This window comes from Triturus cristatus, chromosome 3_1 (genome assembly GCF_964204655.1).
Source record: "Triturus cristatus chromosome 3_1, aTriCri1.1, whole genome shotgun sequence".
Classification (NCBI taxonomy): Eukaryota; Metazoa; Chordata; class Amphibia; order Caudata; family Salamandridae; genus Triturus; species Triturus cristatus.
This window is the reverse complement of record NC_140583.1, coordinates 365397362-365422046: the sequence shown is the minus strand read 5'-3', so window position 1 is coordinate 365422046 and position 24685 is coordinate 365397362. Positions and strand designations below refer to the sequence as shown.

Sequence of the window (24685 nt, the reverse complement as noted above, 5' to 3'; positions counted from 1 at the left end):
CCTCATTGAGTAGCTCTGTCATTGCCGATGGCTTAATGTATTGATGGTTCTAGTTATCTGAAAGTGATCGGAGTCAACGGAATTGTTAAGTGAAGTACTCCATTGTGGGTTTGATGCCTGTTTGCTTTGAGGTGACCGTCCTAGTGCTCCCCTGAGCACCGATGCGGTTTTAGTTCTGTGATGGGGCATTCCTTCCCGTGGTCTATCGAGCAAGGGGAGTGGATATTCTACGTTATGATACACAGAAGATTGTATCCCCCTAGCTTTGAAGGTTTCCTGTTCTTCCTGAATTTTATTTGCAAGCGACCTCCAGGTCGCTTTGGTGGATTCCCTGCCTTGTGCTTTATCTGACTTTATAAATTCTATTGAGAGAAGGTCCATTGAGCTGATGCCTTTTAGTGTTGGTATAGCGTCTAGGAGTTGAAGAATATTTCCTCTATTCAGTATGTCGAACGAACCTTTCGAGACATATTCAGGCGTAAGGAGTGTAATGGCGGAATCTCTGTCTTGATTGGTTGGAGAGGCTAGTACGTTGTTGTCCCCAATTGATTAACTCTGACGCTGTTTGTGGGCTGGTGAGTTTGCCCACTGAAGTTATCCGGAGTAGGCAGGTCTATACACCTTGGGCCTATGGATGCTTCTGGACCACAGTATGGGTTTTTGTTTGGATTTCCTGCTGCGGGTGGACCAAATGTAGTTTACTCGTGGCGGATTCCCAGCACCTCGTTGTTTACTTTACATGTTATCTCCTTTTTATGATTTCCTGCTCCTGGGCCTGGGTTGAAGCCAGGGTGATCCTATCCATTTGTGGTGGTTGGCTATGTGCTGTCATATTTTTCCTGTCCGACTTTAATTTTACTGCTGCCTTGAGTATCCGTTTGGCTGCTAGACGGGACTACCCCAGAAGATGATTTTCGCGGTTGGGCTGCGTAATTCTTTTCACTGTTTTCCTTAGGGTGGATTTCCGTTTGCTGGATGGTTCTTCCGTCTGTTACAGGGGCGTGTACTGAAGTAACGTGCGCTAGCGCTAAGTGCTGTGGTGTTTTTGGTGAGAAAAGAGGGTAGACTTTTGTGAGGCTTGTGGAAGAATTTTCGTTACGGTCTTTCTCCTAAGTTTGTGCCTTTGCTTTGCATTCTAGGTTGAAATTTGTCCCTTGGGTGCTGAGATAAACCTAGGAGCCATGCTGCCCACTTGACTACTAATGCGACTTCTGCAGGCCAAGTTTTGAGCAGCAGGGACCTTTTCCACTAGCTCCTTGCACCCTGTTTTGTGCGGATTAGCCTTTGGGTAGGATCCCGACAGCGCTGTGGGTAAGGCGATGTCAGCGGGAGGGTACCTTCCTGCATATTCTATGGGAATGTCCCGAGATAGTTCGATTCTGGCAGGCAATCACTGATACTATGTCCAGAGTGGTGGGAGAGACTGTCCCCTTGCATCCAAAGTGGCTTTTATTGATGATCAAAGGTGAATCTGACTGGTCCAGATATGTGGGAATATGGTTGGCTCTGGCATCAGGAATTGCGAAGCGTAATACTGTTAGGGGGTGGGGGACGCCTATACCTCCGCAGTTGGAGGAGTGGAAACGTAATCTTGATTGGTGTCAGCAGGCCAAAGAAACAGAGTATAAAAGGAGGGGATGTGCTAGAAAATGGGGAAGAGTGTGGGCGCCCTGGAGAAAGTACAGCGGGCTGGATATGGGTGAATAGACGTTTGCTGGATGTGTAAATTTCTTCTTTACTCCCTCATGAACATACTGCTATTGATCCTCTGTGGTCGCTCCACGATGTACTAATGGAAATGTTCTTCTAATGTATGGTCTCTTAGGCTTTGTAAAAAAAAAAAAAAAGTTATAACATTTAAAAAAAAAAAAAACATATTCTAATCCCCATTTGGACTAAGTTTATTAATGCTTCGCTGTCTCACGGATCCTTAACAGACTGCCTAAAAACTGGCCAAATCATCCCCATCATTAAAAAAAAAAACTGAGCCAACACATTACTGAATTCCTGCTATTGGATGACTGCCAATCAGGGTTCAGACCAGGTCATAGTACCAAAACAGAAATTCTGCATTTAGTGGATAACGTCCTACTTGCACTAGACTGTAATGAAATTTGTCTTCTAATTCTTCTTGACCTTTCGTCCGCATTCAACACTGTAAACCATGTCAGAATACTAGAATGACTTGAAAATAGGATGGGATTATCAGGAACCATCCTAGAATGATTTAAATCTTTCTAAGAGAACAAATCACAAAGATTTCTGGTGAATCAAAAACTGTCTTTACCAAAACCTAATCAGATTGGAGTACCACATGTATGCAGATGACACACAGATTTATATTAAGATTGTGTTGCTGGAAGATCAAGAAGATGAACTAGTCATTAAAGATGACCATTCAATGTTAAACAAGCAATCATCTTAAAGTAAACTCGCAAAAAACTGAATTTCTTTTGATATGCCCCCTAAAAGCTCTTCAGTAATAAAGGAATGGACCAAGATGATCACTGTGCTAAAATTGCACTCCGATACTAGTGGACTCAACCAAGTCTCTAGGAATTAATCTGGGTAACAACCTACACATGCGAACCCACATCAACACGATGGCAAACAACTCCTGCTTCCATTGGAGCGATCTTAGAAAACTGCAACCATTTATTGAAACATCATACCTTAAAACGTCAGTCCAGGCATTAGTCATCTGAAGAATTGAATACAGATGTATAACTTTATCAGGACTATCCAAGATTTCAACAGCTCCACTAAAAGTTTGTTTCAGTGTGGCCGCAAGACTCATAACAGGCTCTACAAAATTTGACCACATCACTCAGCATCTGAAGGCTCTGAATTGGCTGCCATATGATGCAAGAATCCAACTATAGATGGCATGTATCACACACAAAGCGACACACTACAAAACACCAATGTACCTAGCCCAGAACATTATTATATCTGGAGGAAGCAGATTTTCTCGGAGTGCCAGAAATCTTTTAGTGAAAACCCCATTCTTCCACAAGAAGAGAGAGTACAATAGAGCGTTCTCTGGAGCTGCACCAAGAATTTAGAATTTGCTTTAGCTGCATAGGATGGTTCCGGTATCATGACATATGATGTAATCTTCAGGACATGTATTAATATTTTTTTTAAACTTTTTTTATTGATATGTTCATATATAACAATCTTTCAATATATACCTCAATGTTCCGCACCAGTCTTGGTGCCATTAATTGACATAATTGAACAACTAAACATTTAACAGCAGGTCAGTGCCGAAGGTTGGTCCACATGTACAGATATACATTGCTTATGCCTTAAAGAATCAGAGTTTTGTAACATCAACATAATCTCTATACACAATCTATCACAGTACACTCTTCAACTGAGGGAGTCTCACCAGTGTGCATAGGGGGGGCGAACAGGCGAAACGATCCCTTCTGCTACAACATTAGCGGTAATGCTTAGCTCTTAATTGTTATCCTCTTCCCTATTTCAAAGCCAGGTCAACATAGGCTCCCAGATGTCTTTGGGCCTGGAGGTAATAGGCATTAGTTTCCAAAACAGTGATAGTTTGGTATGACAAAAGGCAATATCCTTTAGCCAGCTATTTACTGCCAGGGCTGTAGCTGATCCCCAATGCATGGCTACTCTGCGTTTTGCCAGCAGCAGTAGCATCTTTTACACATCCCAGTATGCATAATAAGGGTGTAGGTTCAAGTGATATTCCCAAAATATCCCCAATGGTGATAAATACGGCAACCCAGTATTTTGCTATCGATGGACAAGACCTAGCCAACTGTAAGAAAGTTGCAGGTGAGATCCTACATATCCAGCAGCTGGAGTCAGATCTAATTCACATTTGGTACAACTGCTTAGGGGTGCGGTAGAAAGGATGTAACAATTTGAAGTGGATCAACCTCAACTTATAGTTGGGAAACAACATGCGCAGTTGACCGCAGCAGTACTTCATGTCATCCTTTTACCTGACTTTGTCTTGCTTCAGCTTTTCTGCGTGCACAGCAGCACTTGCAAGTTGTTTGGGTTATGAGAATTATGACTATTGGCTTTGACATGGCCTCATGTCATCCTTTTTTCCTGGCTTTGCCTTGCTTCAGCTTTTCTGCGTGCACAGCAGCGCTTGCAAGTTGCTTGGGTTATTAACGTTCAAGGTCTTTCTGTTTTCGCGAGGGATTGTTTATGTATTCTGAAAGCCTTGTGAGCTTCGTCAAGATAGAGGCTGGAACATGCGAGATTTGAAGAAGGGGACGTGAGAGCTCCTTTCTGCCGTGGGAATGCTTGCTTGGAACCTGGCCAGTTCTGGTAAAATTCATCTGGCCCAAGGGGAGGTCTTTCCCGAATCTTCTAGTGTGTTTAAAGCTGAAGGTTGTGAACTTGGAAACCGGGAGTTTGGAATCCGAGCGAGGACGGACGCGTCTATCTGGGAGAAAACCCTGGTTGCTGACGCTCTCAATCACGGCTGTTTACTTCCCCAGTTTGAGATGCAGTGTTTTGCACCAGGTGATGTATTGAGTTTTGATTATTGCCATTGTGATGCGAGCAAATGGGTGTAATCATTTGATGTGTGAGTGAGTGTGTTTTCTTTGTGATGTGTGAGTGAGTCAAGGTGCACCTACAAAGTACTCATTTGATGTATATATAGCTTTCTGATCTCTTGCAGGACGTCCAGTATATTTGCTTGAGTCTTATCTCATATTATTTGTTGCTTGTTTATTCATCAGTATTATTCATGCATTTAAATTATTGCTTGCATATAAACATATATATCTCTTTGTGTATTTGAACCTTCTGCATTTGACATCTGGGAAAGCTTTTGTTAGAGAGCATTAGGTAAAATAAACCCCAAGTCTTATTCAAAAGAGCGAGAGTCCTTGCATTTTGTAAAATAAAACCCTTTTCTAAAGGTGCTGTGTTAAAGTGTTTTGACTGCGGCGGGTGTTGGGCTACCATGTGGAAGATTCTGTACTATCTGATAGGCGCAATCAAAACACTCAGTAGTCCCCTTGTGTAGACAGATTGGGATTAAACACACCAACCTGCCACCCCTTCCTTCTCAGGGGGGAGAAAGACTGCTGAGGCCAAGGTATATAAATATACCCTGCGATCTAGTGGGATTTCTACCCATGAGGGAAGGGGCAGGAAGACAGCTGGGCCATTTGAAGGTGTGGGTACGGCCTGATGCCAGGGTAAGGTGCCCTCACACCCTCCCATTTTATATTTTTTTACAATTCCCATGGCTTTCTGCCTCCTTGGAAAGAATGCCTATTGGGGCCTTTTTAGGGTGGAATCATGAGCTTATAACAGGATAGGCTCCCTCGCACCACTCCTTTTTAATTTTAGGACGATTTCCTTGCTGTCTAGTGAGCTTTTGGCCCCCCTTCCTCTTGAGCAGAAAGACTATTGGGGCCTTTACAGGGATGGAGGCATGTCCCAATTCCAGGGTGGGCCCCACACTCCTTTTTTCCCCAATCTCTTGACCCCCCCCCAAAAAAAACCTTTTGCTATATTTTGGCTATTTTCTTGGTCCTCTCTCGGGAATCCACAAATCCTGACTACCCTTAGAATACCCATGATGTTAGGAAAAAAAGGATCCAAAGTTGTCATGGATACATACGTGCAAAAACAGCTATGGAGGCCTAAATCTAAAGTACCCCAAATTGCCAAAAATGGGCTCAGAATTGAGATTGAAAAGCCTCGGCAATTACATGGTTAAAAAGACAATAAATGAATAAAAGGCTGTCATGCTATAAAAACTTGTTGACCATCTTTTCTTCAGTTATGAAGTTATTCGTGGAGAAAAATCCTACGGCAAATTCCAAATTATGGGTGAAGGTATTTCCAAAGCCAAGATGCAAGAGGTTAAATTGGTGTAGTGAGATAAAATTGCATTAGAGGCCTGATCACTATTAATGGGGCATATTTATTTTTAATTGCATATATGTCTTCACTGGAAAATAGCGCTTTGTTAACATTGATCGTGGGTGGGCACTGGCCACAACAAAAAACATTGAGACGCGGAATACAACACAGTTAGGATACTAAACGTAACCATGCCTAAATGAGCCCCCTACTAATGAGTGGTGCTTGGGTCATGTACTTAAAACACAAGACTAAGGTACAACAATTTAAATGCAGCAAAAGTAAGTATAATGCTTGATATTTTGTTCAGGACTCTTATTACTTACGTGGCAGAATATTCGAAGAGTCCATAATAAGGGTTGAACATTTCCTTGGAGATTAGGAAGAACCATTCCCTGGCCACGCCTCCATAATCCAGACCTTTTTCACTGTCAAATTCAATCCATAGCCGCGCTTTGAGGACATCCGCTTTCTTGACAGCTATGATTCTTCTATAAGAGTCTTCAAAAAGTGCTGAGCGCCGCAGCTTCATATCAAATCTATTCGGAATATCAGTCTGTCAAGAAATCAAGCACATGAAGGTGAAAATATATAATATATTACATATATATAGACACACACTTTATAAACATGAATATGAAAAACATACAACCTATAAATATAAGCAAACAACGGGTAATGCGCAATTTTCAGGACCAAAGAATTGCCAGTGCTAGAAAGTATTTGGGCCATTGTGTGCACAGGAGCAAATCACCTAATTCTAAGAATAAATGAAAGATTACCAATTTTACCAACTGCCACCTTACATTTTCAGATTCATATGTTATATTTCTTAACTGAATCTGCTGGGCCGGCTTTAGTGCTGGTAGCGCCCTGTGCGACAATGTTTGTTGGGGACCCCCCCAGTGACCACCTCCACCACGGATTCTCTCACTAGCAGCCTTTAACAGTGACCAAGTCTCCATAACCACACTGTCAGATGCATTGAATTAGTTATATAGCGCCACTCATACCAGTGTAAGGTGTCCGAGCACTTTGTATCACACACACATTACACAGAGACAATCAATCATACGTGTGTAAATCAGTGTATAGGAAATGTTACATAAGCCAAAGGACTACAAGTGTAGGAGTCACATGTCATCCATACTGGTAGGAAATGTAGGTTAAGAGTGCTTGGTGTGGAAAAGCACAAACTCAGAGTCGAAAAAGAAACAGCATAGTTGGGAGTTTTCTTTAAAAATAAGAATCGATTTCTAGCCAAATTACCTTTATGCAACATTAACCAATAATCTAATGTATACTTTGCAGTGTGTATGCAGTTCTATGATGACAGTTAATAGCTCACTGTTGAATATAAGGACTTTAAGGTCTAATTTGCAAGTAACAAAAGGATGTCTCTTATAAAAGCAGTAACCTGCTGATCTGTTTACATAATATGCACTCTGTAATCTACTTGGTACACATTCTTTGCAGCAGGCATATTAACCCTCTGCACATAAGTCAAAACCTCAACTATACAAAACACTGATTTCTCTCCAGGAAGATAATTAATCACACAAGTTATCTTGGCATTTTTGTGAGGCCTGGTAATTGCTGGGGGAAAGAAACGCTGCAGCAGGTGCTTCAAAAACATAATAAACTTGCAAACACGGCACCCCCAGGAAGGCAGCACCTGGTGCGGTGGCACCGGTCGCACTGCCCTAGAGCCCTAGGCGCCTATATAGGCACTGCACGAGTCACTTTCAGCGAAGTTCATGAGGCACGCGGAGCCGAACTATGCCACCTACCAGCCAGCAGGGGTATTGCTCGTGAGAAAAATTCTGGATCCTGGGAATAATTCTAAGGTAAGGAATCTGTGGCTAGATGTCTCTCTATCAGATTCCAGTACATATACCCCCCATTAATCTAAAAATACTGACAATGGCAGAATACCATGGTACTAATCTTTTAAATACTCTAGTTGCATTGCTCCACACACTGGTTTACCAAAACTCACTGGTCACCAAAACCAACTGCAATGGGATTAATTATTTGCTCATGAATGTCTGCCGAATTCTAACTTGGTTGGCAACACATAGACTCAATGGTATTGTACTGTAAACCTTCTCTTGAACCTATTCTCAACCTGTGACTACCTCCAATTTATATCTAACATACTAAATCGTTCCACAAGCCCAACCATAAACCACAACCACCATAAGCCACACTTGAGGCTTTCCTGAATATTTTGGTGTGAGACAGGAATGGTGTGGAGAGGTGATCCTCTACTCACAGTGCCTGAATGAGTGTATCTGGTATCCTGTTTTTTAATTCTGGCACTATCCTCTCACTGATCTAGTGTGTGCGCAGAGGCCTTGGAATTTACCTTGACATGAGTGAGATCCTGGACCTGTCCTGTGACCAACGTTGGTGTTCCCAATGTGACCTCATCATACAGATAGTGAACTTCTGTACCTGTCAAGGGTTTAGCACATGAAGTGGCGGGGGCAACGTATTATGTTTGTGAATCAACAGTTATGACCATACCTTTTTATCGGTGTTCCTACAGTGGGGCCCTTCTGGTCCACTTGTGTAAAGTTCTGCTTTTATGTGAGAATTCGGATCCTCAAACTAACATCCCAAGTGTGTTTTCTGCATGTTTGAGTGTATAGCCTGAGTAGCACATGCGTGGTGTGTATACATGAATGAACCAGAGTAATGAAGGGTCTTGAGGTCCATTTTGGGACACCCTAAACCTGACACACAGCACAAGATCGAGATGACATTGTTTTCCCAGACATTACAAAAGTGTTGCTCACATCCCTGAAGCTCAAGCTCAAGGGAGGCAACCTGGACACTGAAGGGGGAGAAGACTCCTTAAGAAATTCTATTAGGCTTTTTGCTGAGAGGAGCTGCCAGTAGTCATCCTTAGTTATCCAGAAGTACTGCCATTTGGTGAATGGTGGGATTGAGGGTGGGACTGTAGTCCCTGCTGTCTAAGGTGCAAGGGTTCCATTAGGTGAGGTCAGCCTTTTGTCTTTTTTCTGATCATACTTATGGCTGATGGGAGCCAGCTTCAAAAAGCTCACACCACTTTGTGCCTCTGTTGTGAATACTCCAGGCATCCTGCTGTGTGGAGCATCACTATACACAAAGGCTGGGACTGGAAAGCAGACCTAAGAGGACATTTGCGAGGGGAACCAACCCAGTTCTGAAAGTGTATATAGTGGATCCACATTTGGAGTCTGTTTTGGCTGTATAAAAGTTCCAAGTTAACTATGACCAAGGGAGGGAGTGCTCTGCAGAATACTCCGAGGACTGATGTGCAACCAGAGCTGGTGTCTGCCTGTTTGCCAGCTTCCCAGAGGTAAAGGGACATCATCTGATTCCACATCCTGCTGCAAGAAGTGATTATATATCTTATAGTGCATAGAAGTTAGCCTATCTGCTAGGAGGGAAGGAGCCTGCCATCACTGTAAGAGTGAGGTGCAGCTTGACCCCCGGTGCGGTAGGTCAGCAGACAGTGAGGACTGGAGACAGTGATCTGCGTGCCCTGGAGTCAAAGGGCCCCAGATTCTTATGTGCGATCATGACGGGATCATGAAGGTTGTGGCATAGGGTCAGACACTGTGCCCAAACTGAGAATTACGGTGTGAACTGCGCCTCTGTTTCCAAGCTGTGAAGATTGTTGCATGTCCAGACCCAATGCGCCTGAATTGTGAATCTGTGATTTGGACGTAGCCATTACAACAGCCAGCGTCGTGGAATAACCCAGTGCTGCTGTGCAACCACCACCGTAATGTGCCTGAAGATACGCTCAAACACTGTAACTGAGAGGCTTGTGAAGAGCCATCACCTGTTTTCGAGTCTAGCAGTGCTAGGCCTCACTGATTCAAACAGCTTGAGCGTGGTTGCAACGAGCACCCACTGGACCAGCCATGAAAAAGATCCATCTCTTCCCTAGTGCAGCAAGATTACACAGCACAGCAAATGAGGAGACTGAGGAGGACTGCAGGCTTGAGCAGTCAGGTCTTAAGTGATGACTGAGAAAACTTCCAGGAGCGGGAAAGTCACCAAAAAAGTACCAAACCTCATAATGGACTGTGAGACGCATGGGTAAGAACCAAGAAAGAACAGTTTAAGATTGTGCACCTATACTAGAGTATGACGGTAATCTGAACATGAGCCTAATCATACAGAGTACTGACCAGTGATGGGAACCACCTTGACCATAAGATAAGAAAAACTGTGGTCAGTAGCAGGAGGGTGCGCAAACCCACTTTAAGTGCCATGACACTAAAACTGCATCATGTGAATATCTTTATGTGTAGCATTAAGTTCTAGTGTGCATTAAAAGTACTTTTCTCCTTGAAAGTCAAGCACAGGCGTGGACAGTCAGTTATTATACAGACATATGTTTGTTGCGTGCTGAGCTTTGAGCACCTGTAGACTACCTCCCAGTGAAACCTATTACTGTTCGCCATCGCTACCACTGACTGAAGAAGTTGAATGTAGCCCAGTTTGCATAGTCGTAGTAGGATGGACCCTGCGACATCAGAGACAACAGGCGATATGAATAATGAAGGCTGATCTGGCAAATAACGAATGGCAGAAAGGGCCAACAGATACCCGTTAACTTCCTACAGCAAAGCCTTTCCAGGCATGAGATAATTTCTAACATAATACATGAAAAAAGCGAGCCTTCAGCAGACCATCATCAACCACTGTACACAATATAACTAAACAGGAATATCAACCAAGAGACTGAAAGATTCATATAAGGCTTGCTTCACCACTGTTTGAGATTAACCTATCTGCTAGAGCACTTGTACATCTGCTGTTGCCTTGTACTGTGCAGCTGTAAGATTTGTATTGATTCTGACTTCCAGGGTCATATCTGTTACATATTTTTGCTAGTGGGTACTCAACACCTTTAGATACACTTGGTCTGTAGATCTAAAATCTTTTCCAACCACGATATCCGGCCTTACAGTACAGTCATTTCATCAACATAAACAGCAACATTTCTGGCATCTGAGATGGGTCCTTACAACTGATTTGGAATTTCCTTTAGTCCTTGCCCATAGTCATCTATACAGTTCCATCACAAGGGCTTTCAACACTGCACAGTGGCACTTCATGCATAGAAATCTCTGGAGTTAATAGATTCTCATTCATTTTAATAAACCAACAATACAGCAGGAAGCAACCTAGAAATGTCATAATTTTTCCAATGGAAAGAAGGAAGGCTTTTAGGAACATGTTTGTCTTACTCCTTGACCAGTCTCTTTTACTCTTTTATCACCTTCCCCTCTATCCGTTCTATGCAGTCTACCCACTTGAATGCAGAAAAGAAAGACTGTTAGGATATCAGTCTCCTCTGTGACACACCACGAGATGACTAGATAGTGGCTCTTTAAACCCAATTCTCTTCCTAGTCTTAGGTGTGAAACCTGTCCAACATACGTTGGATAAATCATCATTGGTGTATTTGTGATGGGCAGGTCAAGGTCCTGCCACTCAAACATCATCTGCTTGGTGAATCTCACTTTTTGATTACTATTTCTCTATCCCTATCAATCATTCTAGCTCCTCTCTTGGGACCCTGTCTCCTTGTAATGAGTCTTAGAATTGCAGCAATCAGCTCTTTGGTGGTGTTAAGAAGGAGGAAGATAATGGAGTCTATGATAAATTCTTATTGACAACCATAATATACACTTTGGATTAGCCTAAGAAACTTCTGTTTCTCAAATTCGTTTGCACAAGAAGACATTTTTTCATGCAATGAAATCCATGCCATTCTGTGACATTAAAGGAAATGTGAATGACTGTCAGCAGGGGAAAATGTAGAGTTTGGGTTCTTATGAGGAATAATTGGGGATATGTTCTATTCAGATTATTTTAAACCCATACAGAGTTTAATCAGCCATTATGGATGCACCTTTTTTGCAGGGGCAATAAACAGTAATTTAGTTCCAGATTATGTGTCAATATTTTTCCAGATTAGTTTCAGGTTTCTCCTTTATCATGAGGCATTGAAAGTTTTCTTTAGAAAAGAGACTATATTTAACTGTGGCACGAGGGATAGAACAAAGGGTTGTGTTTTGACTGTGGTTAAGCGTTAACTGAGTCAAGGAACTGTTTTACCACCGTTTTTGAATGCTAAGAGAAATACAGTATCATTTGATTGAAGGATTTAAAAAAAAATGCAGAAATGCATTATCCCACTGTTTAAAGGGAGACGTTAGCCTGTATGTGCGTGGTTGAGCATGGTAGACATGTTTTCAAGGAGGCAAGATTTTATTGCCCATTGTGTACAGTTTTATCATTTGAACATACGGTTGGCTGGAAGAATATCTTTTCTGATTTGTTGTATTCCACCCACATTCCTGAATAAGAGGGTGAAGATAAATAGATTAGGAATGTATGTGCTGGTGATGCTGTAACATCTCTCCTGTGCTTCTATGCGGTGACTCTGCACTGGGTCTGGGCTCTGCCCGAGATATTTCCTAGAGCAGCATAAGGAGCCACCCACGCACACTAACATCAGTTCCTTCTTTTCAGAACCCTTGATTACAGATCTGGAGTTGCTCTCCAGGGAACTTTAGCAATCAGAGGTTAAACAGTACATTGTTTACAGTACACTGTCCCATCCAAAGCTTTCATTCTTTAAATCTTATCACTCCTATAACAAACGGATGTTGATCTTGGACATCCACACCTACTTGTGGGGTCTCAGGCTGCACTACAATTCCAAAACCAATAAGTGGGGCTGCATGTATACCAAGGAAGGCCAAATTCTTTATGCGACTGGGCCAAAATCGGGGAAATCAGCACCACTGTGCTTCTAGGTGTTGTCCTAGGTCCTGCTCAGATGTCTCACCTGGTAAATGCTCCGAAAGAGAATCCTCCAAGGAGAAGTCCTCCAGGAGACAGAGCAGGAGAGATCCCTCGGTCTTTCAATGTCATACAAGGACCCGAAGTAGATCTCCTGCCTGGTGGTTACACCCTCTTCCCTTGACTTCAGCGACAACTGTGGATCCAGGGTCGGTAGTTAATAAGCAGGTGCTGCCAAAAGAAGTTCTGCAACAGGCGAATACTCCACCCAGACGATGCTGGCTTTAATCTGCAACTGTTCTCTCCTCTCCTCTCCATCAGCCTGAGGTCCTCTGATGCAATTTAGGGCCCATGAAGCATAGAGGACCTCCTGCCAACTCTGCGTTATTGGACTGTGACCTTTGCTGGTTTGTGCCATGCGGGGGCTTTTAACCTCTGCTTTGCACAATCCACACCTCAGTTTTCACCAGTGGACTTGTCAACTGTAATTCGTTCAGGGCTGATGGTGCTCTTTTTCGACCAGAATCATGATTTGATGGACTTCTGAAGGCAAGGAGAATTGTTTTTCAGATCTGACTCAAATCTGATTCAGGCATCCTCTATGATTTATCAAGAGGATGACAGCAGTGAAGCTAGTTGCCTGATTCCCCCTATGATAACTGATGTGGGGGGCTATTTATACCTAAAAATACTAGTGGTTTGGACACGTCACCTAATGTTGATCTGGATTGCCTTTCGGGGTCTATTACTGAGGAGGTGGCTTCCCCTACTAAGTAATTGTGCAAGACTCTTTTAGTCTTTGATCTGTCATGACCTGTTGAAGAAATCAAGTCTAATATCCTCATTGACAATTTCCAGCTGTCCTACTCCTGAAGACTCAACATTTTTCACAGTGTATCTGTCTCCTGCGAGCCTTGTGGTGTAGGCATTTTTATCTCCAAGACACATTCCTGAATCTTTTCCTACCTCTTCAAAGGATAGAGTGTTGAAGAAAAGTGAAGCTCTCGAAAAGAAGAGATTGTTTTCAGGACTCTTTCTCTTCGCTCAACTAATGCAACTTGCCTTTTGGTCAATATTCCCATAACATATCTCAACTAAGTGTTCCCAACTTTCCCAGCATCTTCATGTCCATTTTGAGGAGGCTGTGCATGACGGACTGTAGGAGGAAACGTATGCTGTGCTCTGCACACAATCACTCAATGGCCTGATCAGTGCGTTCTTTATTTGCCATCTGCAGCAATGCCTTGATGTTCTCCACTGTTTTTTCAGGGAATGATCTGGCATCTTTAATGTATATATCTGTTTGATAGCACCTGTCTCTTTAGTGACCAGGCTATTTTGGATGTACAGTGCATTAGCAGTGCTGTAAAGAAGGGTGGGTCATGGCTCGGGCTTGAGACCGGGCCTCCACATCAAGACAATTCAAAGGACCCTACATTTTGGCGTTACTTCCTGGGCATGGCCTTTTAGAGACATCAACCCTCTCAGCCTGTTCAGCTGCCCGATGAGTATTTTTTGCAGTACACAGGGTGTGAGGTTGAAAGAACTGCAGACATCAGCAGCACATATGTCCTCTCCATTCTCCCGGGCACTCCCTGCTAAACTGCTACAGGCTACCACTGAAAGAACACGTGGTCTGTAGGGAAAAGGGTGTCCTACCACTTTGAACAATGGTAGTCCATTAATATGGAACACTGGTTCCATAAAACATTTCATAACGCCCATGCGCCGTTCAGTTTCAGGACTCTCTTCCCTTCATTCCTCCTCTCTACTCAGCCATCTTTGGGGATCTTATGTGCAATTTACAGCGAGGTTCTTCTGCTGCTACTCAAAAGTGCAGTGGACATGGTGCCAGCAGCTGAGATAGTACAGGCATGCTACTCTGTGGATTTCGTTGTTTCCAAGAAAGACTTGGAATTTTGTCCCATTGCTGGCCTGTGCATTCTGAATTTCTTCCTCCACAAGGAGGAGCTCAAGATGGTGCAATTAGCTCACTTGTTGATAGCTCTGGGACATGGAGGCCGACTGGTGTCGCTCAACCTGCAGGACATGTGCTTTCATATTCCGATCTTTCAGTTCCCTAAGTTTTAAGATAGATTCCACCCGTTACTAATTAGCTGTCCTGGCATTCGGATTTAATTCTCTGCATCGTGGGTTCACAAAGGTGATTTTGATGGTCATGTTTGCAGGTCTGGGGAGTCTCTGATTTCCTGTACCTCGACGACTGGCCACTCAAAGCATCCTTCATGCTGCTGTTCTTAGACCATCTTCAGTCCATGGTGTCTGCTGCCTGACCTGGTGTTTTCAGTCAACATCTCTAAGTCACACCTCCAGTGCTTTCAAAGGCAGCTCTTTATTGAAGTAGAGCGGGCGCTGCAATGACACCTCCTCTACCAGCGGGTGTGGCACACAGGAATGCTTTTGAACAAGGTTCATATTTCTCATGCAGTAGCACTGAAACTGCCGTGGTGGCTGAAGTCACAACATCTTCCTGCCCTCCGGCTATAGCCATGGTGGTGACCGATGCTCCGATCCTCACTGATGCATCTTCCCTCGTCTGGTGTGGTCATCTGGGTGCGTCGGAGATCAGAGGACTTTGGTCCCCTCTGAGGAGTAGTGGTTATCACATCAACTACCTCAATCTTCACATCATGCGCCTGGCTCTTAAGGTGCTGCTTTCCTTCCATAGTTAGTCAAAAAGTGTAGATGGACAACCCAATCACAAGATGGTACGTGAATAAGCAGTGGAACATGGGCTTGTGCTATCAGTGTCAGGATGCACGGAGGCTATGGTTGTGGCTCAGATTCATGACATTTGACTAGTGGTAAACCATCTAGCAGGTTGCCTAAATGTGATTGCAGATGCCTTCAGTCTGCGCCAACTTGCTGACCATGAGTGAGGGCTTCACCTGAAGGTAGTTTCGTCAGTCTTCAATTTTTGGGGCATCCCGGAGTAGATCTCTTCACTACGCTGGAGCACAGGCAGTGCCCACTGCTCTGCTCCCTCCAGTATCAACTGAACGTTCTCTGGGAGATGAAGTATCTATTGAAGGGTTCCCTGGTAGATGCGTTCGATCCGAAGTGTGACTTTCATCTCCACTATGTGTTCCGTCCTATTCCTCTGATTCCTTGCTGTCTCATGATGCGCTGTAGGGACTAGGCTCGGATGATCGGACACAGCGATACTTAGATTTGTTCCCTTTTCCATTCAGAATGAACATACTTTTCTTAAACAAATTTTATTGTGTCACTAATCATATACAGGGCAGAGCCCCTTAATACAAAAGGCAACCGCCATATTATACACCACAGAGTATTGGTATTAACATTTAGTTTACATATTATCGAGATAAAAATTATATGGAACAAAACAACATGAACATACTGAGCCCCCCCCCCTCCCCCTTGCACTGTTCCACTGCTATGTCTCTTTTGCCACAACATCGCCCACCTCAAGAAATGAGTCTCATATGAACTATATGATTTCACCTTCACCCGATGGTTCCATGTGACAGCGAAGGCACAGACACATCGGCATCCCCTGGCCTTAAATATTAGTATCTCCAGGCCCATACAGAAGTCCAGTCGGTTCTTCCATGCCGTTACGGTAGGTGGGGCCAATGCCTTCCACAACCTCGCAATATCTATTTTGGCCAGAGTAAGCCCCAGCAGCAACAAGGTACCTTTTATAGATATTTCCCCCAATACCCTCCATGATGTTTAGAATTGCCAATCTTGGTGAGGTGGGGAGCTCCCACCCCAATACCTCTGCAAGGCAAGTCAAGACCCCCCGGCAAAACCTCGTAAGCGCTGTGCTGTGCCAAATCGTATGAAAAAGGGACCCTTTCCCGACCACACTGCAGGCACACCGGGGACAACACCATATCCGCCCTCCAGAACCTGACTCGGGTGTAGTACGCACGGTGCAGATATTAGAATTGGATAAGGCGCAAATTTGTTGCTATCGCCGCCCCGCGGGGGGAGGCGAGCGCATCCGCCCAATCATCCCCGTCAATTTGGCTAAGATCACACACCCATGCTTCTCTAAGTTTGTCCAGCGTGGTAGAGCTATTTGTCACCAATGATTGATAACGTTTTGTGATTTTGTGGCCGTGTAAGTCACCCATAAACACCTTGGCTTCGATAGGGTTACATTTGGGGAGAGCCTCTATCTCTGAAATGCTGGGGGAGATAGCATGTCGAAATTGGAGATACTTATAAAATTTAGTTTTAGGTATTTGATATTCTTGTTGAAGATCCTGAAAGGATTTTAGGGCTGTGCCCGCAGCACATCCCCTAATGTAGAAATCCCTATGTAGTCCCACCCACAAAACCCAGATAGCACGGCCAATTGTAGCAGTCGACCATTATATGTACCTACTTTTCCGTTCAGAATGAACCTACTTTTGCAACAGGAGGACCAGACCTCGACACCCAAGCCTCCAGAACACAACCATCATGCCTCGAAATCTATCCCCTGATGGAGCTCATTGTGGGAAGATGGCTCTCTATATAGTGTACTAAAAAGAAGTACACTGTGTAGTGAGCCCAGTGGGTGCCCAATTGGCTTACAGAGGCTAAAGTAGATAGTATACAACTGTGCCCGGTCCTATCCAGCATTTGGATGCTTTTATAGTGAGGCCTGCAGTCTGCATGGTCAGCAAAACCTTCCCAGGGTGGATCAGGTAATCCTGCCAGGTGGAGCTATACACAGCGATATCATCTAGATATGCTGCAATAACTTTCAGAAGGTGGAAGGGGCATTCTGTAAACCAAAGGGCAGAACAGTGAACTGATAATATTCATATGCGGTCCATGATGCTTTTCTCTCTTTGGCTCCTGGGGTTAGGCCAATCTGCCAGTACCGTGACACGAAGTTAAAGGTACTGAGAAACTTAGCTGCCCCCAATCTGTCAACTCATCAGCTCTGGGTACGGGGTGTCTTTGTGACAGCATTTAGACCTCTGTAGACCACACAAAACCTCAGTTGTAGTTTTCCACCACTGGAGTGAGGCATGAGGACTAAAACCACTGGGCTAGCCCAGGGGCTGTTAGAGGGTTCAATAACCCCTAACTCCAACATCATGCTTACTTCAGTTTTGATGCTCTCCTTAACACAGTTTTGACGGGCAAGCAGTCTCCAGTGTAAACATTATGGGCACACCAGGGTGCCCGTCCAGGGGTTAAGAAGAAGAGGCCAGCATACTGTTGCAGAACTTGAGTGCAGTAGGCTTGCTATGTGGGCAGAGAGTGTGTATGAGTAGACAAGTCCATCCACGGACCCATCTTTAGCCTTGCTGGAGAGGAGGTCAGGGAAAGGTTCACTGTCTGCTTTTTGATCCTCATCAATGACCATCAGCGTAGTCACTTCATCCCGGCCATGAAAACGTTTAAGGCGATTAACATGGATGATCCTCTTGGGGTTCCTGCTAGTGCCAAGGTCCACCAGGTAGGTGACTTCATTTTTCCCCTCCAGGAAGGGGTAGGGTCCACTCCATTTGTCCTGGAGGGACCTAGGTGCCACAAGTTCCAACACTCCCACCTACTGCCCTGGTTGGAGCTCCACCAATACAGCCTTTTGGTCATATCAGAGTTTTTCAAGCTCTTGGCTGGCCACTATGTTTTTTGTTGCTTTTCCCATGTACTCTGCCGTCCTGGAACGTAGGCCTAGTACACAGTCCACAATATCATGTTAAGGCTCTTTGAGAGGTCCCATCCAGCCTTCCTTAACCAGACAAAGTGGTCCCCTCATAGGACGGCCTAACAGAAGTTAAAATGGAGGAAAACCCTACTCTCTTCTGTGGCACTTCTCTGTAAGCGAAAAGCAGGCATGGCAAAAGGACATGTCTTTTTGAAACTATCAACAAGGCCATTGGTTTGTGGGTGATATGGGGTAGTGAACTTAAAGGTAACTCTGCAAGTGCTTCAGGCAACCAGACATGAAGTTTGTACTTTTGTCTGACACCACCCCCTTCGGGCAATCCACTCTGGCAAAGATACAAATGAGGGCCCTAGATAATGCAGGGGCAGTAGTAGTACTAAGGAGAATTGCATCAGGGTACCTGCCAGCATGATCCACTACTACCAGCCTAAATCTGCCCCTGATGCATTTGGAGGGTCAATGGGACCGCAACTATCAATTCCCACCCTTTCAAAGGGTAACCCAATCACTGGAAGTGGAATTAAGGGAGCCTTTGGGTAGCCACCGGCTTTGCCACTGGCTTGGCAGGTGGTACAGAAGTTGCAAAACTCCTTCACCTTCTGAGACATGTTTGGGCAGTAGAAGTGGCTGACTAGCCTATTCCATGTTTTTCTCTGGCCAAGATGCCCAGCTAGGGGAATGTCATGTGTCAATTTAAGTAGAAACTCTTTGAACTGCTGAGGCTCTACCTTTCACCTGGTGGCCCAAGGTTTGGGGTCTCTGGCCTCAGTACAGGAGCCCATCCTCCCAATAGGGCCTGTGGGAGTCACTGACAACTTCCTTTTCCTGTGCAGCAGCCTGCTGCCACAGGCTTTCAAGAGTAAGACGCCACTAATATTGCCTTCTTTGATCTGAAGCTTCATACAAAGGTTTTTGTTGACGCAAAGCCCGGCAGGTTGTGTGCGATCCTTGCCCAACATAGTGTACACCCAAATGCTCAAAGGCATATTGTGGCATATGCAAGCAGAAGTTTGTCACAAACTGAACATGCCTATTCACAAACGGAGAAAGAAAGTTTAGCAGTAGTGTGGCATTTTTGCAACATAAAGTGCACCTTCGATTCTAAAATCTGATAATGGCTCACCTTTCAACAGTCAAAAATTCAGAGACTTTCTTTATAACCTCATTGGGAAGCATCAGAAAAGTACACCTCTTGAACCACAAGCAAATGACGGTTTGGAATGTTTTATGACCGCACTTAAAAAGGCTGTCCAGTACGCTAATTTGGAGAAGCTTGATCTGAAGTCAGCTCTCCATGTTGCTCCTTAAGCTTACAGCTTGACTCCTCATACTATGACACGTGAAAGTCCTGCCGTCCTGATGTTCGGGAGAGCCACGACAATCAAACTATCACAATGGACCAAGAAAAGATCTAGAACAGATGTTAACTTCGTCAAACAGACTTATGCCGTAAGTAAAAGATGAAAGTATATGCCGACAAGCATCAATGTGCCAAGAACAATACTTTTAATGAAGGAGATCGAGTATTGGTGGGATAACAGAGAAAATGCAGATCTGATGCTTACTTTGAGCTAAATCCTTCAAAGTTGTGACTATAAAAGGACACATGGAGACTGCTCACCATCCTGTAAAGTCCATCACAAAAGATACCTCACACTTCAGGCATCTGCCCATCATTCACTAATTTCCGATGTTGAAGATGAGACTAGTTCGAGACTATAGAGAGCCCCCTGAATGCATCTGTTCCTACATCACCTGTACCAGTCATGGAAGCTTCTTTTCTCTCTTTACAGCCACAGAGAAAACAATCTAGGCATTTGGTCACAGCTCCACAACAACTTATAGAGGCGTTGTAATGTACATACATCTGTAAACAATTATATTTGTTGAGTAACAAGGGGGAGATATAGTGTCTTGTTAGTTAGCGATGATGGGACCCTTTTGGTTTCTGATGGACTCCGTAGAACAGTGACGTTAAGTGTTGGGGTGTGGTGAATAGAGTTCATTCTTAGAATGTTAGGTTCCGAGTTACACGCAGAGAAATAAAGGTGTAATACCAAGCTACGTATGTGACATATTCATTTACGAGTACCCAGGCTGGGGCGAACGCTACTTTAGTTTAATAAAGCGAATAAGATTGAACCTATTGACTTCAAAGATTTCTATGTATAAAGTGCTACAGCATAGTGTTGAAAGCCTTGTAATAAAACCTGTATGGAAAACTATGGCAAAGGACCAGCAACATTCTAAATCAGTTCTAATGGACCAACATAGATGATGTTGTTTATGTTGATGAAATGACTGTACTGATTAGCACATATCATGAGCGGAAAAGAATTTGGATCTACTGACCAAGTACCCACAGAGAAACCAATACCAAAGATATATATTTGAAGTGATCCCCCAAGTCAAAATGAATAAAATCCCTACCACTGCAAAGTATAAGTCAATAGCAGACGTATAAGCACTCCAGCAGATGGTATGGTGTTAAACAGTGGTGAACCAAGCCTTATATTCAACCCACAATCTGTTAGGCGATGATCCAGTATCATTATATAGTGTGCAGTGGTGAGCTCATGAGCGCGCTGCTACCAGTACTCCCGATGGGCGACACAGTGCACCCCCTTTTCCCTGGTTTTATGCCCCCAGTTAGTTCGTGGTTACTCAATGGCGGCACTTCTATAGCCTCTGCGACGCCCCTCACAAGGGGTTCAGTCACATTGCACGGCACCCCTGAGGCGAGGCGATCATGGCGCACTCCAGTAGGGCACACCCAGAGGCTGGACCCGGGCACACATCTGCAGCCCCACTCAGGACAGCGAAGAACGGCTTGAGGGGCCATGAGGCTGCAAGATCGTAAGGACTGTGACTGGGTGCACTCGAAATGTAAATTTATGTGATAATGGCGATATCGCATGTGCCTGCGTGTTTTACCATATATAAATGCCAATAAAGATAGTTTTAAAAAAAAAAAAAAAAAAATAGTGTGCAGTGGTGGATGAGGATTCGCTCAAGGAACGCTTGTTTCATGAATTACTTTAAAATAAACGTATGTCTTGCCTGGAATGGTTTTACAAGCCTTTGCTTTTTTGTCAGATTAGCCTTTGTTATTCAAATTGTCTGCAGCCTCTGATCCCACAAGGTCTGTACTACTATGGCTCTGCAAACTGGTCCACGTTCAACTCCTTCAGCACTTGTATCTCAGTGATAGGAATGGTGAGCCCGTCATACGCTCCACAGGGAGACAGTGTGCAGGTGCTCGAGGTCAGCGCTCAAGAAACATATATCCGTATATAAATGACTAACCAACCCAGTGCTTTTAATGCCCACAAGGGAAAGGAATGGGTGGGAGGAGGAGGACAAAAATAATGTAGATACATGAAAACTCCAAACCTTATACAACAAAAAGTTTTAATATGTTATAAGTCAATTTGAAACCTACTTAATGCACAAGTTACTTACTTGTGTAACGATATATCTGTAAGAGACATTAGTTAGTGATAGATTCCTTACCATAGAATATCCCCAGGCGTCAGACTGGGTCCGGAAAGTTTTTGTCAGCAGTACCCTTGCGCGTCGGTAGGCATCATCGTGCGGCTCCGCGTACGTTGCTGGTGTCGTAGTGGCCGAGATGACGTCGTCAGAGCTACTTAGACGCACCCATGCGCGCTGACGTCAGTTCTGTACACTACTTTTCCGTGCCAGGAACGCAGAGCCATGCCAGAGACCGTCTAAAGGTGCAATAGAACTAGGGTCCTGAAAGGGATGACCTGAACCCTAGAGAACAGTTTGCAGAACGGGGAGGATGGGCGGGCGGTAAGAAATCTATCACTAACTAATGTCTCTTACAGATATATCGTTACACAAGTAAGTAACTTGTGCATCTGAAAGAGACACGTTAGTGATAGATTCCTTACCTTAGAATACATACCCAAGCAATACCAACCCCGGTGGTGGGTCTACGAAGAGAAATCACACCAGAAAGTCACGGAGAACCGACCGGCCAAATAAGCCGTCTCTCCGGACCTGACTGTCAAGGCAATAGTGCTTAGTGAAAGTATGCAGCGAGGCCCACGTAGCTGCCTGATCGATATCTCGCAGGGGGACACAGGGGGACACCGCGTCCCAATGCCGTAGTAGCTGCTGTCGCCCTGGTAAAATGGGCGTACAGCCCAACCGGAGGTTCCTTTTTAGCCAGAGAGTAACAGGCTTTAATGCACAAGACAACCCATCAGGAGATAGTCCGCTTGTGCACGGCTCGGCCTGGAGTCATCCACTCATCCACCCGGAACTGTTGTGTGCGGTTGAGATAGAATGAAAGCGCACGTTTTGGGTCCAGACGGTGGAGCCTCTCTTCCTCTCTTGAAGGATGCAGAAAGAAAGTGGGCAGAGTGACAGTTTGCCCGAGATGAAAGGCAGTGACTACTTTTGGTAGAAAGGAGGGACGTGATTGAAGCACAACCTTGTCCGGATGAATTGCCAGGAAAGGAGGTTTACATGAAAGAGCCTGGAGTCAATAACCGCAAAGGACAGTTATAAAGAGGCTCAAAGAGAGCGCACATTAAGTATGTGAGAACCAGGTTCAAGTCCCACTGAGGCATCACAAAAGGAATAGGGGGGAAAAGGTGAGTAATGCCTTTGAGAAATCTATTGACGACAGGGAATTTGAAAAGAGAGGGCTGATCCGGCAGCCTGAGAAAGGCTGAAAGAGCAGAAAGGTAGCCCTTGATAGTGCCCAGAGCAGAGCCCTGCTGGGCCAAACAGAGAAGGATCAAGAGGACCTCAGAAAAGAGGGGCAGAAAGGGAATCTACAGATTTCGCTGTGCACCATGCCACAAATTTGTTTCACCTGCAGGCGTGTACCGTTTTAGTGGAGGGACGCCTGGCTGCCAGAACCACATTACAGACTTCAGGAGGCAAGTCAAATGGAACCATCTATCGCTGCTCAATCTCCATGCAAGGAGGTGGAGGGTGGACAGGTTCGGGTGGAGGACCGTCCCCTGTTGCTGCGACAGAAGATCCTCCCGTAGAGGCAGTCGGATCAGGGGATCCACGCTCATACGGAGTAGCTCGGGATACCAAACTCTTCGAGCCCAGTCCAGTGCCACAAGAATGACTTGGGCCCGGTCGCGTCTGATCTTCTTCAGCACTCTGGGTAGAAGTGATATAGGCGGAAAGGTGTACAAAAGACTGCAACTCCACTCGCGATGAAAAGCGTCTCCGAGCGAGTGCCGCCTTGGAATCTCCAACGCGCAGTACAGCTGACATTGCGCGTTCTCTTCGGTGGCGAATAGAACTAACCAAGGTTCTCCCCAGTGCTGAAAGAGACCTTGTGCCACTTCAGAGTGAAGACGCCATTTGTGATCCAACATGCACCTGCGGCTGAGATCGTCCGCCCTGGCATTCAGAGAACCTGCCAAGTGTTGAACCACCAAGGAAATGCCTTGATGTTCCAGCAATGTCCAGAGACGCAGAGCCTCCTGACATAGGGTTCATAACCCCACCCCGCCTTGCTTGTTGCAGTACCACATGGTGGTGGTGTTGTCAGTGCAAGTAGGATCGACGTGAGCTCCAAAAGGTTGATATGGAGCTTGGACTCCGCCGGAGACCAGAGGCCTATGATCTCCACCTCTCCCATGTGGCCGCCCCATCCCAGAAGGGACGCATCCGTCACCACTGTGTGCTCCGGTTCGGGAAGGGAGAGGGATCTGCCGCTGACCCAGCGCTTGTCCGTGAGCCACCACTGCAAGTCCTGTGCAGTGCCCTCCGAGATCTGGACGTAGTCGGACAGATTTCCCCGATGCTGCGTCCATTGGAACTTCAGGTCCCACTGCAGAGCCCGCATATGCCACCTGGCATGATTGATCAGCAGGATGCAGGAGGCCATGAGGCCCAGCAGTCTTAGGGTCTTCCTGACCTAAACCCAGGATCAGGGCTGAAAGAGCGGAATCGTAGCCCGAATGTCCCGGACTCACTGTTGGGGAGGATAACCCCGAAATTGTGCCGTATCCAGAATCGCTCCGATGAAGAGGAGCTTCTGAGAGGGAATCAGATGCGACTTCGGCATGTTGATGGAAAACCCCAGCGAATGCAGGAGGTTGGCCGTAGTCTGGAGGTGGGAGACGACTTCCTGGGGCGAGCCCGCCTTCAACAGCCAGTCGTTGAGATAGGGGAAGACTGAAAGCCCTGATCTGCGCAGATGAGCTGCGACCACTGACATCACTTTCGTGAACACCCGAGGGGCACTGGTAAGGCCGAAAGGGAGCACGGTGAACTAGAAGTGCTCGTGGCCCACCGCGAACTGCAAGAAACGCCGGTGGGCTGGCAGGA

The 24685-nt window shown here is 45.2% G+C and overlaps 1 protein-coding gene across 4 annotated transcripts in view; it reads right to left on the bottom strand.

Moving 5' to 3' along the window:
- NEDD4 (NEDD4 E3 ubiquitin protein ligase) overlaps positions 1 to 24685 on the bottom strand; it is a 1922401-nt gene that overhangs the window by 525951 nt on the left and 1371765 nt on the right. For all 4 annotated transcript variants that reach the window (XM_085644133.1, XM_085644134.1, XM_085644131.1 and 1 more), the window contains one exon: positions 6201 to 6430. In XM_085644133.1, coding sequence (XP_085500259.1) covers positions 6201 to 6430 — 230 coding nt within the window. The remainder of the gene's footprint in view (positions 1 to 6200; positions 6431 to 24685) is intronic.